This window comes from Danio rerio, chromosome 2, assembly GCF_052040795.2.
Source record: "Danio rerio strain M-AB ecotype USA chromosome 2, GRCz13ab, whole genome shotgun sequence".
Taxonomy (NCBI): domain Eukaryota; kingdom Metazoa; phylum Chordata; class Actinopteri; order Cypriniformes; family Danionidae; genus Danio; species Danio rerio.
Genome location: NC_141022.1, coordinates 59,515,001 through 59,532,096, shown reverse-complemented (window position 1 = coordinate 59,532,096; position 17,096 = coordinate 59,515,001). Strand labels below are relative to the sequence as shown.

Below are 17,096 nucleotides of genomic sequence, written 5' to 3'. Positions count from 1 at the left end.
GTGTGTTAACAATTCCGCGCACAAAAGATCATGTTCTGAGCGTGCAAAATGGCTTTTTGTGTGTGCATTAACAATTTTAAGCAAAAAAGATCATGTTCTGAGCGTGCAAAATGGCTTGTTGTGTGTGCGTTAACAATTCCACGCACAAAAGATCATGTTTTGAGCATGAAAATGGCTTGTTGTGTGTGCGTTAACAATTCTGCGCACAAAAGATCATGTTCTGAGCGTGCAAAATGGCTTGTTGTGTGTGCGTTAACAATTTTAAGCACAAAAGATCATGTTCTGAGCGTGCAAAATGGCTTGTTGTGTGTGCGTTAACAATTCTGCGCACAAAAGATCATGTTCTGAGAGTGAAAATGGCTTGTTGTGTGTGCGTTAACAATTTTAAGCACAAAAGATCATGTTCTGAGCGTGCAAAATGGCTTGTTGTGTGTGCGTTAACAATTTTAAGCACAAAAGATCATGTTCTGAGCGTGCAAAATGGCTTGTTGTGTGTGCGTTAACAATTCTGCGCACAAAAGATCATGTTCTGAGCGTGCAAAATGGCTTGTTGTGTGTGCGTTAACAATTTTAAGCACAAAAGATCATGTTCTGAGCGTGCAAAATGGCTTGTTGTGTGTGCGTTAACAATTCCACGCACAAAAGATCATGTTTTGAGCATGAAAATGGCTTGTTGTGTGTGCGTTAACAATTTTAAGCACAAAAGATCATGTTCTGAGCGTGCAAAATGGCTTGTTGTGTGTGCGTTAACAATTCTGCACACAAAAGGCCATGTTTAGAGAGTGAAAATAGCTTGTTGTGTGTGCGTTAACAATTCTGCGCACAAAAGATCATGTTCTGAGCGTGCAAAATGGCTTGTTGTGTGTGTGTTAACAATTCCGCGCACAAAAGATCATGTTCTGAGCGTGCAAAATGGCTTTTTGTGTGTGCATTAACAATTTTAAGCAAAAAAGATCATGTTCTGAGCGTGCAAAATGGCTTGTTGTGTGTGCGTTAACAATTCCACGCACAAAAGATCATGTTTGGAGCATGAAAATGGCTTGTTGTGTGTGCGTTAACAATTCTGCGCACAAAAGATCATGTTCTGAGCGTGCAAAATGGCTTGTTGTGTGTGCGTTAACAATTTTAAGCACAAAAGATCATGTTCTGAGCGTGCAAAATGGCTTGTTGTGTGTGCGTTAACAATTCCGCGCACAAAAGATCATTTTCTGAGCGTTCAAAATGGCTTGTTGTGCGCACATGAACAATTCTGCACAAAAAGATCATGTTTTGAGTGTGAAAATGGCTTGTGTGTGGGTTAACAATTCTGTGCACAAAAGATTATGTTTTGAGAGTGCAAAATGGCTTGTGCAAGCATTAACAATTCTGCATGCAAATATAGTTTGAACATGCAAAATTGGTTGTTGAGTGTACGTTAACAATTCCACACACAAAATCATGTTGAGCATGAAAAATCTGAGTGCATATAATCAAGTATGCATGCAAAAAGATCATGTTTTGAGCGTGAAAAGTAGCTTCTTGTGAGCACGTTAACAATTCTGCGCTTTAAAGATCACATTTTGAGCACCCAAAATGGCTTGTTCTGTGCGCATTGCCAATTCTGCGGCCTAAAGAACATGTTTTGAGTGTGAAAATGGCTTGTTGTGTGCACTTTAACAACTCAGTGCACAAAAAAATCATTTGGAGTGTGCGAAATGGCTTGTTTCACATGCATTTTAACTCAGTTTTGTGATGAAAATTGTAACACATTTGAGTGAGCAAAATTCAACTTTGCAGTCAAATCAAGTTTGTTTAGATGTTTTGCATGTAGAATTGTTTACGTGCGCGCAACAAGCCACTTTCGTATTCAAAACATGATTTTTTGTGCGCAGACTTGTTCACGCTCACACAAGCCCTTTAGCAGTTCAAAGCTTGATTTTTTTGTGTGCATTCTTGTTTACATGCACACAAGTCATTTTTTGCGCTCAAAAAATGATGTTTATGCATGCACAAGTCAATCTGTGTCTTCAAAATCCGTTTACGCACACACACAAGCCATTTTCACTCTCAAAACATGATCTTTTGCGCTATGAACAAGTCAAATCGTGTGCTCAGTACACAATTTTTGGACACAGACATTTTACACACACACAAGCCAATTTAAAACATGATCTTTTGTGCGCAAAATTGTGTCGCAAATATAACCCCATAAATGTCAAGCCTTGCATTTCAACCAAAATAGATCAAACTTGATCTGCATCTCTGCTACTCATTTTGAGGTGTTCGTGAAAAACTGTGACGTCTTAGCTGTTCTCACCTTTCCCCCAGCTGTACCTCGTGGTCCAGGCTCCTGGCTGAGGGTCACATGGTCACGAGGGCCCGAACTGCACAGAGGTCAGAGAATGAACATCTATTTACATCTCAAAGTGAAGCGTCCCTCCTGACACTGAAGGCATGTGGCCTAATAATAACACCTCACACACAAAACACACACCCTCAGTGCATAAGAGACACTCTGATCCACTAAAGATGCCACAGTACAGTCATAGACATGCTTTTCATTCTGTCTGACAACCTGCTGGACTACACTAGACTCTTTTTCTGCCTTTTTTCCTAAGAAAATTATCCTGTGTCCCTTCAGGTTTTCAGAAAATATCTCCATAAAATTGCATTTATTTGCTGACAAAGCAGTTGACTTGCAGAAGCATTTCTCATAATCTAACATTAATCATATTCTCCAAAAATCAAAGGTTCTAATCTGCAACACATCAATATTCATGAAAATTCATGCTTAAACAGCACAATTTACTTTCGTGTTTCGTTATTTAACAATAAAAACATGTAATCATTCTTTAATCAAGATGCTAAACAAGAATATTTGCTTAAAAGTGGAAAAGAAATATATTTCACCCTGATTTTTTCTGACAGATATACTGTATTTACACTCACTGGCCATTTTATTAGGTACACCTTACTAGTACAGAGTTGGATCCAGTTTTGCCTTCAGAGCCGCCTTAATCCTTCGTGGCATAGACTCAACAAGGTACTGAAAATATTCCTCAGAGATTTTGCTCCATGCTGACATGATAGCATCACGCAGTTGCTGCAGATTTGTCGGCTGCACATCCATGATGCCGATCTCCTGTTCCATCATATCCCAAAAGTGCTCTATTGGATTGAGATCTGGTGACTGTGGAGGCCATTTGAGTACAGTGAACTCATTGTCATGTTCAACAATCCAGTCTGAGATGATTCACGCTTTATGACATGGTGGGTTATCCTGCTGGAACCGTTGATACAAGGCAGAATGGATCCATGCTTTCATGTTGTTGATGCAAATTTCTGACCGGACCATCCAAATGTGGCAGCAGAAATGGAGACTCATCAGAGCAGGCAACGTTTCTCCAATCTTCTATTGTGCAGTTTTGGTGAGTCTGTGTGAATTGTAGCCTCAGTTTCCTGTTCTTAGCTGACAGGAGAGGCACCCGGTGTGGTCTTCTGCTGCTGTAGCCCATCTGCCTCAAGGTTGGATGTGTTGTGTGTTCAGAGATGCTCTTCTGCAGACCTCGGTTGTAACAAGTGCTTATTTGAGTTACTGTTGCCTTTCTTTTAGCTGGAACCAGTCTGGCCATTCTCCTCTGACCTCTGGCATCAACAAGGCATTTGCACCCACAGAACTGCCGCTTACTGGATATTTCCTCTTTTTCAGACCATTCTCTTTAAACCCTAGAGATGGTTGTGTGTGAAAATCCCAGTAGATTAGCAGTTTCTGAAATACTCAGACCAGCTTGTCTGGCAACAACAACCATGCCACATTCAAAGTCACTTAAATCCCCTTGCTTCTCCATTCTGATGCTCAGTTACAACTGCAGCAGATCATCTTGACCATGTCTACATGCCTAAATGCATTGAGTTGCTGCCATGTGATTGGCTGATTAGAAAATTGCATTAACGAGCAGTTAGACAGGTGTACCTAATAAAGTGGCCGGTGAGTGTATTGTTGTCTTGAATTTGAGTTTTTTGACAGTTTTAATCAAATAGTCTTAATGTATCAAACAGATAATCACCAAAAATGTAACATACTCACCCTTAACTTCTTTTAAAACAGTCTGACTGCAATTACATTTTGCTGTAAATATAATAAAACAAACACAGCATGCACACAATTATTGCTATAATCTAGGAGTAAACATCTTAGAATAGTTCAAAGATTGGCATATCTATGAACAACATACCATCTATCCATGACATCTAATAAACTATTTTAATTACTTTATATGACCCAAACCTTGGGAAACGTGTTAAGAATATTTTTAATTGCTTTGATAGATATCATTTACATGTATTATTATTATTATTATTGCAAATTGGATCAGAAACAAACTATTTAAAGGGAAAACAAGAGACATTATGCCCATATTTTATTTTAAACCAAAAATTATATTACAACACTTTATAAAGCATTTTTTTATTAACTTACCAGATTCATTAGACGATATATCCTACTGAAAAACAAGCTATAACTAAACAACAGTGCAATAGAGGGTAAAAGACTGTCATAATAAAGTGTTAAATATGTTAGCAATGGTGTAGCAAAAACTACCGTTTTTAGAAAGGTAAAACAACCGGAATACCGGAAGTCAAAAACACGTAAGTAAGTGGTCAATTCTTCCGTTAATATGATTGATAAAGCGCCTTAAAATTAATCATTCATAACAATAAATAACAGACCTGTTGGCCGCCATGTTTGACATCAACTCTCCTTTCAACATCACGACGCGGGAAACGCCTGGATTTACATATTAAAAGTTCGACTCGGCTTTGTTATTCGTGTCGCCATTTTGTTTTTATACTTAAATAAGACAAAATTCAGATAAACGTTAATACTACAAACAGCTTTCAATGATTATGCAAGTTTTGTTCCTGTATCTGGTACTATTAGAACTGTCGTCAGCAGCTGTGTTACACAATGATTAGCTATAAATGACGCTCATTTTCATTCTTCTATATAGACTAATATCATTTATCAACACTATTAAACATTATTATACTTTATGTTGTTGATGTTATATGAGATTCATAATGGAAAAAACAAAACCACTAACTGAACCTGCTAACTCTGCTGAAAAATCCAGCATAAACCAGCCTAGGCTGGTTGGCTGGTTTTAGCTGGTTGACCAGCCTGGTTTTAGAGGGGTTTTGGCAACTTCCAGGCTGGTTTTCAGCCATTTCCAGTCTGGTCTTAGCTGGTCAGGCTGGAAAATAACCAGCTAATCCAGCTAAAACCAGCCTGGTTTAAGCTGGACATAGCTGGTTTTGGCTGAGCTCCCGGCCTGCCTAGGCTGGTCAAGCTGGTTTTAGCTGGTCATCTGGAAACTGGAAATGGCTGAAAACCCGTCCAAACTCAGCCTGGTCAACCAGCTAAAACCAGCCAACCAGCCTAGGCTGGTTTAAGCAGTTTTTTTCAGTAGGGTATTTATTGAAATTATTAAATGAGAATGCATATTATGCTCTAAGGTACTTGATGTTCAGATGATAAAATAAGAGAAGGCATCTGATTGTGTGTACTTCAATAAAATTTAACATTGACATTTCATACAAGTGGTGAACTATAAATGACTACACACTGAAATGACCTCGTGTCTGAGTGACTGATATCATGTGTTTGCTTTTGTGCTGTAGTAATATGGCATTAACTATACAGTAAATACACATCCCTGCTGAAAAATCCAGCCTAAACCAGCCTAGGCTGGTTGGCTGGTTTTAGCTGGTCGACCAGGCTGGTTTTAGAGGGGTTTTGGCCACTTCCAGGCTGGTTTCCAGCCATTTCCAGCCTGGTCTTAGCTGGTCAGGCTGGGAGATGACCAGCTAAAACCAGCTTGACCAGCCTAGCCAAGCTGGGAGTCCAGCCAAAACCAGCTATATCCAGCTTTAACCAGGCTGGTCAAGCTGGTTTTAGCTGGATTTGGCTGGTCATTTCCCAGCCTGACCAGCTAAGACCAGGCTGGAAATGGCTGGAAACCAGCCTGGTAATGGCCAAAACCCCTCTAAAACCAGCCTGGTTGACCAGCTAAAACCAGCCAACCAGCTTAGGCTGGTTTAAGCTGGATTTTTCAGCAGGGATGTGAATGAATGTAAAACCAGATGAAACTCTCCTGTAACTGTGATGTAACTAAGTGGGTTTTGATAAAGCAAATGGAGGTAAATAATGGAGTTAATTCAATTAGATTAATACATAATTAATAAATATGATGGCGTCAGTAAACATGGCGATTAACCAACTTAAAAGTTTGTTTTGACGTGTGCGTGTGTACTGAGTATATTTATTATGTGTATATAAATATGCATATATTTGAGAAAATGTATATTTATATTTAGATTGATTGTATATGATACAAATGCATTTAAACATCTGTAATTAAATTGTGTATCACATATACAAAATAAATGTATATAAAAAACACACACATATATTTTAGGTTTGTTTGATGGGGACAATGCATATTAATAAATAAATTGATGTACAATATAGAATTAGCCAAAAAACAAATTTTGCATCTGCTGTCCCTGAAATAAATATAAAATTTTCCTAAAATGTTATATATGTGAGAGTACATTATCACACCTTTGCAATAAATACAACACACAAACATAAAGCGTCATGCATTTTTATGTAAATGAAAAATATTTGCATGAAAAAGCATTTCTATTAACTGATTTAATTGAAATGTAATGCATTGTAATTTAGAATAGGAATAATTTTTGAAATATTTAATATTTTGCCCGTTACATTGCAATTTATTACTTGAATTCACTGTTATTTAATAATTTTATGAAATATTTTATTATATTCCTCCATCATAATCAATAAACATGTAAGATGGTTTAAATGCATGTTTCAATGCTAAGAATGAAAGCGCATGCATAATGTACAATGCAATTTTATGTAAATGAAAAATCTTTACATAAAAAGCCCTGCAATTTTACAGTATATACTTGAATTCTATTAAATAATTAAATTAAAATCGAATGCATTGTAATTTAATAATTTTATTAAATATGTTATATTTTGCCCGTTACATTGCAATTTATTTCTTGAGTTATCTGTTATTTATTTAACAGTTGTTTAAAAATATTTAATTATATTCCTTCATCATAATCCCTAAACATGTACAAGATAGTTTAAATGCATGTTTCAATGCTAAGAATGAAAGCGCATGCAAAATGTATAATGCAATTTTATTTAAATGAAAAATCTTTACATAAAAAGCCCTGCAATTTTACAGTATATACTTGATTTAGTATATTCTATTAAATGTTTTAATTAAAATCTAATGCATTGTAATTTAATAATATTATTAAAAATTTTATATTTTGCTCGTAACAATGAATTTATTTCTTGAGTAACCTTTTATTTATTTTATAATTTTATGAAATATTTAATTATATTCCTTCATCATATTCCATAAACAAGTACAAGATGGTTTACATGCATGTTTTAATGCTAAGAATGAAAATGCATGCATTATGTCTAATGCATTCTTATGTAAATGAACAATCTTTGCATAAAAAAGCCCTGCAATTGTATATACTTGAATTTTATGAAATGTTTTAAATACAATGCATTGAGATTTATTTTAATAATTATTTCTATAATATTTAATATTTTACCCATTACATTGCAATTTATGTCTTGCAAAATATTTTATTTATTTAATAATTATATGATATTATTTCATTTTATTGCTTCATCATGATCCATAAACATGTACAGGATGGTTTACATGCATGTTTCGATGCTGAGAATGAAAGTGCATGCATAATGTCTAATGCATTTTCATGTAAATGAACAATCTTTACATAAAAAAGCCCTGCAATTTTACAGTATATGCTTGAATTCTGTGAAATGTTTTAATTAAAATGTAATGCATTGCAAAATAATGTTTTAATTAAATATATTATATTTTGCCCTTTACATTGCAATTTATTTCTTGAGTTATCTTTTATCTATTTAATAATTGTATTATACATTTAATTATATTCCTTCTTCATGATCCATAAACATGTACAAGATTATTTTATTAGCCGAAATAAAACAAACAAGACTTTCTCCAGAAGAAAAAATATTATCAGACATACTGTGAAAATTTCCTTGCTCTGTTCAACATCATTTGGGAAATATTTGCATGTTTTTTAAAATAACATGCATGTTTTAATGCTGAGAATGAAAGCGCATGCATAATATCTAATGCATTTTCATGTAAATGAACAATCTTTACATTAAAAGCCCTGGAATTTTACAGTATTTACTTGAACTCTGTGAAATGTTTTAATTAAAATGTAATGCATTGCAGTATAATAATTTAATTAAATATGTTATATCTTGCCCAATACATTCATATTTATTTCTTGAGTTATGTGTTATTTATTTAATATTTTTATTATATTCCTTCATCATAATCCATAAACATGCACAAGATGGTTTAAATGCATGCACGTCTCAATGCTAAGAATGAAAACACAACAGATAAAGAGTTCAAATGTGTGTTTTGATTGAAGTTCTTCAATTACAGTATACATGAAAACTGTACATCTCTGATCAGCCCAGAGAGTGAGGCGTGATTTTAAATAAAACAAGTTACACAGAGCAATATAAAATCAAAGGCACTAGCCACAAGTTTTCAAATAAGTTAGTACTTCATCGTATTTACAAAGTTCATCTAGTGGCAGAAGCCGAATCTACTTAAGATCCTATTTACAGTTCTATACACAAACACATCTTCAATCCGATTGGAGATGCTGCAACGAGAAGAAAAACACAGATGATTAGTTAAACATCTTTGCAGTCACATACTGTATATACACACTGTTTTTGTAAGTTACACAGTATTTAACTGTAACGGCAACCGTATTTTACTGTAGGACAGTTATGCGGTATGTTACTGTATTTTAAGGTTTTAAATTGGTTCATAGTTTACAGTAAAGATATAAAAGACTGTAAGTACATTACAACAAGGTAAATGGTGCTGTAAATGTAAATATATTATTTACATTTGTAAATAATGTAAAGATATTATTAAATATATTAATAAAAGTATTTTTGCTGTAATTGATTTACAGTAAGTTTCCTGTAGAGTTTGCAGGAAATTGTTTACAGTGCATACAAAAGATGGAGGTGCTCACCTATAAGATGTTCAACAGAGAGTTCTGAATGTCTTCATAAACTTGGTTATAGAGCTCGTCCTTAGAGCTCATGCCGTCCAGATATTCTGCAAATGCAAATAGTGTATTTGAGCGGCAGATTACAAAGTGAAATGGGTTGTAAACAAGGTCATTATAGCTTATTTTGATCCTATTTTTAAACTTGTTGTACATTTCACTACAGTTTTAGCTCATTTGATTAATAGTTGGTTTGGTTTTTATTTTGAAAACATATTTGGCTGATTCCAGCGTTATGGATGTGACATTTGCAGTAAAAATTCAAAACATAAATTCGCAGAGAAAGTATACGTTAACATTATATTGAATCATCTGTTTATATTTTTCCAAAACAACTAACCACAGAGTTATGGGATCAAAAGAATTCAATCTGTGAACATTTTTATACTTTAAATGAGGAAAATAAACATGCGTTATGGATGTGACAAAAAAAGTCTGCGAGTTTACAGTATACAACATATTTCGTAGAAATTCTGTAAATTAAACTGCACAACCCAAAATAAATAATGCTCAACAAAAGGATAAGAGTTGGCTCTTTATAGAACAAAACTGATTGATTTTATTTTATTTTGACATTTTTGCATTTTTGAGGCAAAAGCTTTGTTATGGATGTGACACTTTTTCGTTATGGATGTGACGGATGTGAAATTGCCATTTGTTTGACTTTGTTAAATCAAATATAATAGTTTAAAAACATTGACAGAGACATTTTTAAGCATTTTTAAAGTACTGTAAAACACTTGCCTGCGCAAAAAATGTAGAAACGGTTTAATTTTTTTGGTGAAAACATTTTTCTTTTCATGGCAAGGTTGACATTTTCATGGAATTGCTCATTTATATTTATTTTTTATTTATTTAGTTTTAGTAATTTCCAGTTAACAGACCTTGCACAGCTTATATTAACTCTTCTCTAAATCTCTTACTCTTACTAAAACCACACACATGTAGCTTAAAGGAATAAAATAAAAAATGAAGACACACTTTGTCATATTAAATATCATATTATAAATATGATAAACAGCCACAGGTCAGATTTTGCATCACAGTATTAGTGCTTAATACTGAAAACTAATAAGCTAACCTAATTCCTTCATGTTGTCCCAACACAAATAGATTTTTTGGTTTTAGCTGGAACACAACACAAACCAGCATTTTTTTGTGTTGTTTAGTTTTTATTTTGTGAACATGTTTCTATTTAGTAAAAACTAAATATATTAAATTTAGTTTTATAAATTGTAGTTTAGCAGAGTTAACAGACCGAAGCAAAGAATATTGTTTGTTCTTCTTACATTAACTCTTGTTTAAACCTCTTGCTAATAAAAATAAACTAAACACCACAGCCGAAAACCACAGAAACGCAACTTAAAGGAATAAAAGTAAAAATTAAGATATGTTAAAAGATCATATATGTAGTTAAACATGCCCATTTCTGGTCAAAACAAAACAAAATGCTAACAAAAATGCTTCTGTCCAACAGCTTTTGAAGATTTCCTTTACTAAAATGACCTTGTTTGTGAATGCCATTTTATTATTACAACTACTATTGATTGACTTACGGATATCCAAGCTGCTGTTCTCCATTTCTGTCCTGTGTTTCAAGTACATTGGCCAAACATGGCCGTCAAACAGACCGGGTGGGTCAGGAACGGTGTACGTTCTCGTACTGAAATGACAACACCAGATTTGTTAGAAAAGACTCAACAAATCCATCGAACATCCATGATTTTTAATAATCAACCTCACCTTCTTCTCCTTTTGCACTCTTCATATGGAATGGTGACGTAGAAGCACTTGTTATAGACGTCAATTAAAGGCCTGAAGGTGGAAATGAGAGCAAACCATCAATTTTATGCTCACATTTGTATGATTAATAACCAAAATAAGGACGTAATCATTGTAATAAATCTGTATTTAAATGACTTTTCTTATTACTTTGTCTGAAATGTGACCTATAGTTACTCAATAAGTCATTTAATCGCTTGACTAAATAGTAATCCACATAAATCTGAATGCATGGAGAATATAAAGTAAACTTTTTAATTATTTAAATTGAAGTCAAACAGAATCTTTTAGCTTTGCTTTTAAAAACACGCTCCAATTGAACCAGATCCTATATTAATTATATTTGGAGTTTCCGAAGAATTTTTGAGATTTGCACGGGTACAACAACAGTTTGTTTCATATGGGTTTTGGAAGAAAAAAGAAGTTCCAACTCTTAAATCATGGTTGACAGAGTTAACAGGTACACTACATCTGGAAAAAATCTGAATCTAACAGCCCTAATAGACAAGGTTTTGTTATTTAAAAAAAAGTGGTCCCCTTTTATTTCATTTTTACAAACTTGTGATTAATATGTTTACTATGCCTTTAGGACCTACGTTTATTGTTGGATAGCACTGGTGGGTGGCTGGTGGGGAGAATGCATGTTTATTTCATTTTTTAAATGTTAACATTGTTTAATTATTATTTTTATTACTGTTGTTTATTGTTGGTTTTATTTTTTTAATTAATTTATTTTATTTTCAAATGTCTCAAATGTAGAAAACTTTTCTAAGTTTTATGTTTATGTTTAAAAAAAGGTGTATTTTCAAGTGAATGTCTGCAAAAATTTCTAATAATAAAACATTGAAACCCAAAACCCTTCATTTAAACAATATATGCATCAAAACACAATAGTATTGACACTATATTTCATACATATATATTTTGGTATACATTTCTATTTATTAAGCATGTGCAGTTGTCAGAAAAATAAATGCTTTAATCATTAGGGTAATTAGCAATTATTATTATTAAGTTAAGTTAATAAGCTATATATATATATATATATATATATATATATATATATATATATATATATATATATATATATATATATATATATATATTTACAATTACTCTGCTTAATTTTATCATTTTTTTATTAATAACTTCACTTCATCTGCTTTATTTAAATGTATTCCTTGTATTGTAGTAATCTAATTTCTCAATTAATTATTTTATTAAGCATATGCAGTTCTTTTGATAAATTATAATACTTTTTTAGTTGAAATATATAATTAATCTGCAAAATATATATTGTTCTTTACTCATATAAAATGAGAAATTTGTGATAACCTGTGTGTGATTCAAATGAAATCAATTCTAGATTATATTATGATTTCTTTTTGTTTTGTTTTGCATTGATAATTTCAGTTGTGGCTATATAATCATTTATAAATCATAGTTATTCATTTAGTCATCCATTGATTTAATTAATAATTTTTATTTATTTATGTTTATCATTTATTATATCAATCATTTATTCCATTTTTTCATGGTTTAGTCTTATAGTGATGGTGTTTTATAACAGTTTTCCTCTCCACTGATATGAGATATGAGGGTATGTCTCTAATTCAAGGTCTTGTGGCCTGATCTATAATAACAGTGATAGGTTGCAGCTCAAAGGGCATCCGCTGCGTAAGACATATGCTGGATAAGTTGCCGGTTCATTCCGCTGTGGATTAATAAAGGGACTAAGTTGAAAAGAAAATGAATGAATGAATATTTGTGCTGTTCAGACGAACTATGAGAGCGCACCGGAACACATGCAACTAAGATTATTTAATAAACCCTGCTCATTTATAATTATCACTTCGTCTCTTGTTTCTGCTCTTCTCTGGCTTCCTTCCATAATCAACTCCTATATTGGTAGTAGACTGTTAATTCAGTTGTCCAGATACCTGGAGAAACTGACATTTCCTGACAAGATCTGGCGTTAGAGGTTGGATCTTATTTATCTGGCATGGAGAGTGTGATTTAACACTCTGCTTCTCTGAATTAATTTATATAGACCTGTTGAATTTATGTAATTATTAGGGTAATTATATTACAAGTAGCTGTAATTAAATGACCTAAAAATTAAAAGTAATCGTTTACTTTATCAGAGGTAAAGTCGTTTAATTACAGTAACTAGATCACACTTTATATAAGGTTTCATTAGTTAATGTATTAACTAACATGAACTAATAATAAACAATACTTGTCCAGAAATAATAATCATATTTCAGCATTTACTAATGCATTATTAACATCCAAATTCATGTGCAGTTGTAAAAAAGAAAACCTTTAGTCATTAAGGTAATTAGAGATTATTATTGTTATTATTATTAGTTAATATGCAAAATATCTATATATAATTCTATATAAATTAAACTTTTAGTAATGCATTATAATTATTAAAATCCAACATCAACATTAGTTAATGTTATTAGTTAAGAATAAACTAATATGCACTAACGCAACCTAAGTGTTACCAATGCTTTGTAACTATTTACACCCAACACTGGCCTGAATGATCACCTACTTGTAGTTATAAAGCAGAAATCCCTCCACAATGAGTATGTGGATGTCACTATCAGGGTCAGATGTGGTGGAAACGCTCACGCCATGGGATCGTGCAAACTTCACCGGGTTTTCCATCCATCCTTTAACAGTGTTCACCATGGCGTCCATGTCTAAGGCGGTAATGACTACACAAGGAGACAAAAAAGACAAAGCGTGTCTCACATGTTTGGATAACATTTCAGTAATGCATTAAAACTGTTTCTGCTCTTTTAAAATTATTGTCTTTTTCCTTTTTAGGGATGTTAATAATTAATACTATAGACTGTGAGTCAAATTTACACTACAAGTCTAAAGTTTGGACACACTTATTAGTGTTACTCTTTATTATGGCTATAGTATCTTAGACATAAATGGTTATATAGATACCAATACTTTTAAAAGTTAAAAGTTATCAGCTCATTTATCATCCAAAGTCATTAGGTTCATCATGGGATGCTTTAAAAACACTAAGTGGTAACAAATTTGGTGCACAGATTTTACTCAGAAATTGATTTTGTTTATCATAAATAATTACACAGAAATGGCAAGCGACACATTTAAAGTGAAAATATTACATTAATTAAAACATACTCCAATAATCATCATTTGAAACGTAATTTTAGAGCATGTAACCACAACTTAAAATGGAAAAAACTGTGGAAAACAATCATGTGTTGTACTGTAAGTCTGTCCAAACTTTCGACCTGCATGTTGGAAGAAAAGAAATAGTTTGCTGGGTTTAAGGTTACAAAAAAAAAAAGCAAACATCAAGAATGGTTATGGAAAGGTGGGAATACTTTACTGTTTCTCTTCCCACAGCGAAAGCCATTCTTACCATCCCATTGTCTAAAGCCGTCCTCCCCGAGCTCTATTTGATCTTGGGGCTGCAATAACAGTGACCAATAAAACAAAAAGGTGTAGATCGCTCAGGCAGTGCTGGTCCCACCTGGACATGTGACGCCAAGCCCTCAGCCTAGTCTTCAAATATCAATTTGAAGTGTGTACTTGACTTAATTTGAGTTCAGTGCACTAAATGTGCATTCGTTGGATTGATTATCTTTACCAGCATGTTAAAAATGCAATTCTTCAAGAGGCTCCCGGTGTAAAAAAAGCCTCCGAAGACAGTTAGGAATGTGTGTGTGATGCACTTAAGAGGTGTTATTAAATATGCCGATATGAGAGCGCGATTGGAGTTTTGAAGGGTTGCCAGATCCTCTTGCATGCCATAGATTGACTATGGCATGAGCAAGAGAATCGTATTAGTGGAATTAGCATTTTTAATGCTTCAAATGAATGCCTGCTAGACTGTACATTATTTTAGGCATCCATCATTTGTGTATTTGTTTGAGGTTGGCTGTCCAGGAGAACACCAGCATAGGGTTCATGAACCACATGGGTCCATAAATACAACAAATGATTCAAGTCCTAAATGTCTTTACCTTTTCTGTCCCTCTAAAATGCTGTGGCGCTAATTATAATCTAGCATTGTCTGTATTCTAAATCTGAAGTATTCAGACACTCACGCCAGACTTAAAATGTATTAATAATAACACTAATACATTCTTAAGCAAGGCATAAATGTCCAAATACTTTTATGTGCCACAATACATATGAAGAAAGTATTAATAAAATACTGTGGGATATCTTCATACCTTGAAAAAATCATCTTGATGAACCACACAACAGTTTGGTAGGTTCTTTATGAGTCTTCCAGTCAAAGTTGTCTTTCCTCCATTGGTCACACTGTTAAAAACACATTATTAAACAATGAGAGTGTATAATACATGTTAATAATGGTGTTGTTGTGAGTACTCACCCCCCTATTCCAATAATAAACTTCATTCTGATCCTCTTTGTTTGTTCTTGGTCTTCGCGATAGGACACTAGCAAAGGAATCGCTTCCTTGGGAATGCTTTCAGTCTCTCTCTCCTTTCCTTTCTCCCAGAATCTCCCTCTTTTTACTATTTCATTGATGGACTAGGTTTCGCCTTCTTTATATAGGCTGCTCGGCCTTGCGTCAAAGAGACGTGGGTGTCTTGCCAGTGAGGCCGCTCTTAGTGAACCAATCAGAGCTTGAGTCGTCGTTTAAATTTGCATATTGGCGCCGTTCCAGCCTCGCACCTGTCGCTGTGCTTCTTTCAGCGGGTCGCGCGCGTGGAGAGGCACGTCGTCAAGCACGCGCTTTTCCTGAGGGGCAGTTAAAGAGTGGAAATATACCACCAAATCTTGCGAACTAGCACATATTTTCTGTTTAACACACATTAAGCGGAGATAAAGTAAACAATGACGTGGATAAAACCAGGTAAGAAAGTAAACATAACATTAAAACGATCTGTGTTATAGAGATGTCACAAGGTCATATTGAACACACGGTGTAAATTAAAGCCGATTAACAGTGTTTTTTTGTGATTGTGTGCTGTTCTTAGTTTACAAAGAGATTTAAACTCCGCCCTTGTGGTAAAAATGACCAATGGAGTAATAATACCACAATTACACTTAAAATATAAAGCCATGGGTTACACAAAGCAGTAAATTATCATTGGACTGCTAACAAATCTCATATATGTTGAACCTGACAATTGTTATTATCTTTTAACATATTATTATTATTAATGGCTATATATATATATATATATATATATATATATATATATATATATATATATATATATATATATATATATATATTGAAGTCAGAATTATTAGCCCCCCTTTGAATTATTATTATTTTTTTATATTTCCCAAATTTAGTTTACCAGGGCAAGGAAATTTTCACAGTATGTCTGATAATATTTTTTCTTCTAGAGAATGTCTTATTTGTAATTTCGGCTAGAATAAAAGTAGTTAAAAAATTTTTAAACACCCTTTTAAGGAAAATATTATTAGCCCCTTTATGATATATATTTTTTCTGATAGTCTACACAGAACAAACCATCATTATACAATAACTTGCCTAATTACCCTAACCTGCCTAGTTAACTTAATTAACCTAGTTAAGCCTTTAAATGTCACTTTAAGCTGTATAGAAGTGTCTTGATAAATATCTAGTCAAATATTATTTACTGTCATCATGGCAAAGATAAAATAAATCAGTTATTAGAGATGCTATTATGATTATAAATGTGTTGAATAAATCTGCTTGCCGTTAAACAGAAATTGGGGAAAAAATAAAGGGGGGCTTATAATTCAGGGGGCTAATACTTCTGACTTCAACTGTGTGTGTTTATATATATATATATATATATATATATATATATATATATATATATATATATATATATATATATATATATATAAATAAAAAAAACTATATATATATATATATATATATATATATATATATATATATATATATATATACTGTATGTGTGTGCGTCTGTTAGGGTTGCTCCAAAATACTGCCGGTACCACTGTTGTTTGTAAACGGTAGTATCGTCATTAACAGTCTATCTATAAAACATAATGTTGCATGTGAAAAAAAGTCATTAAATGCTCACACGTTCGTGGAACAATAGACCATTTTATTTTAATAG

At 33.1% G+C, this 17,096-nt stretch overlaps 3 protein-coding genes across 15 annotated transcripts in view; 1 reads left to right on the top strand and 2 right to left on the bottom strand.

Annotated features, from left to right (window-relative positions):
- loxl5b (lysyl oxidase-like 5b) overlaps positions 1-4,741 on the bottom strand; it is a 50,548-nt gene extending 45,807 nt beyond the window's left edge. For 4 of the 12 annotated variants that reach the window (XM_087238491.1, XM_087238485.1, XM_087238487.1 and 1 more), the window contains exons 1-3: positions 4,711-4,741; positions 4,067-4,108; positions 2,297-2,363 (exon numbers count right to left, since the gene is read on the bottom strand). The gene's annotated coding sequence lies outside the window, so the exon portion shown is untranslated. Of the gene's footprint in view, positions 1-2,296; positions 2,364-4,066; positions 4,109-4,459; positions 4,503-4,710 lie in introns of all 12 variants that reach the window. The other 8 variants (XM_087238492.1, XM_087238493.1, XM_087238488.1 and 5 more) reach the window with 3 other exon arrangements.
- pip5k1cb (phosphatidylinositol-4-phosphate 5-kinase, type I, gamma b) overlaps positions 1-17,096 on the top strand; it is a 754,787-nt gene that overhangs the window by 704,146 nt on the left and 33,545 nt on the right. The gene's annotated exons all lie outside the window — the stretch shown is intronic.
- Positions 8,154-15,534, bottom strand: nmrk2 (nicotinamide riboside kinase 2). 2 transcript variants are annotated; one of them, NM_001327784.2, is given in 9 exon segments: positions 8,154-8,323; positions 8,351-8,778; positions 9,163-9,248; positions 10,755-10,861; positions 10,942-11,013; positions 13,544-13,709; positions 14,399-14,447; positions 15,216-15,306; positions 15,380-15,534. In NM_001327784.2, coding segments are annotated over 7 exon segments (597 nt in total). In that variant the 5' UTR covers positions 15,406-15,534; the 3' UTR covers positions 8,154-8,323; positions 8,351-8,778.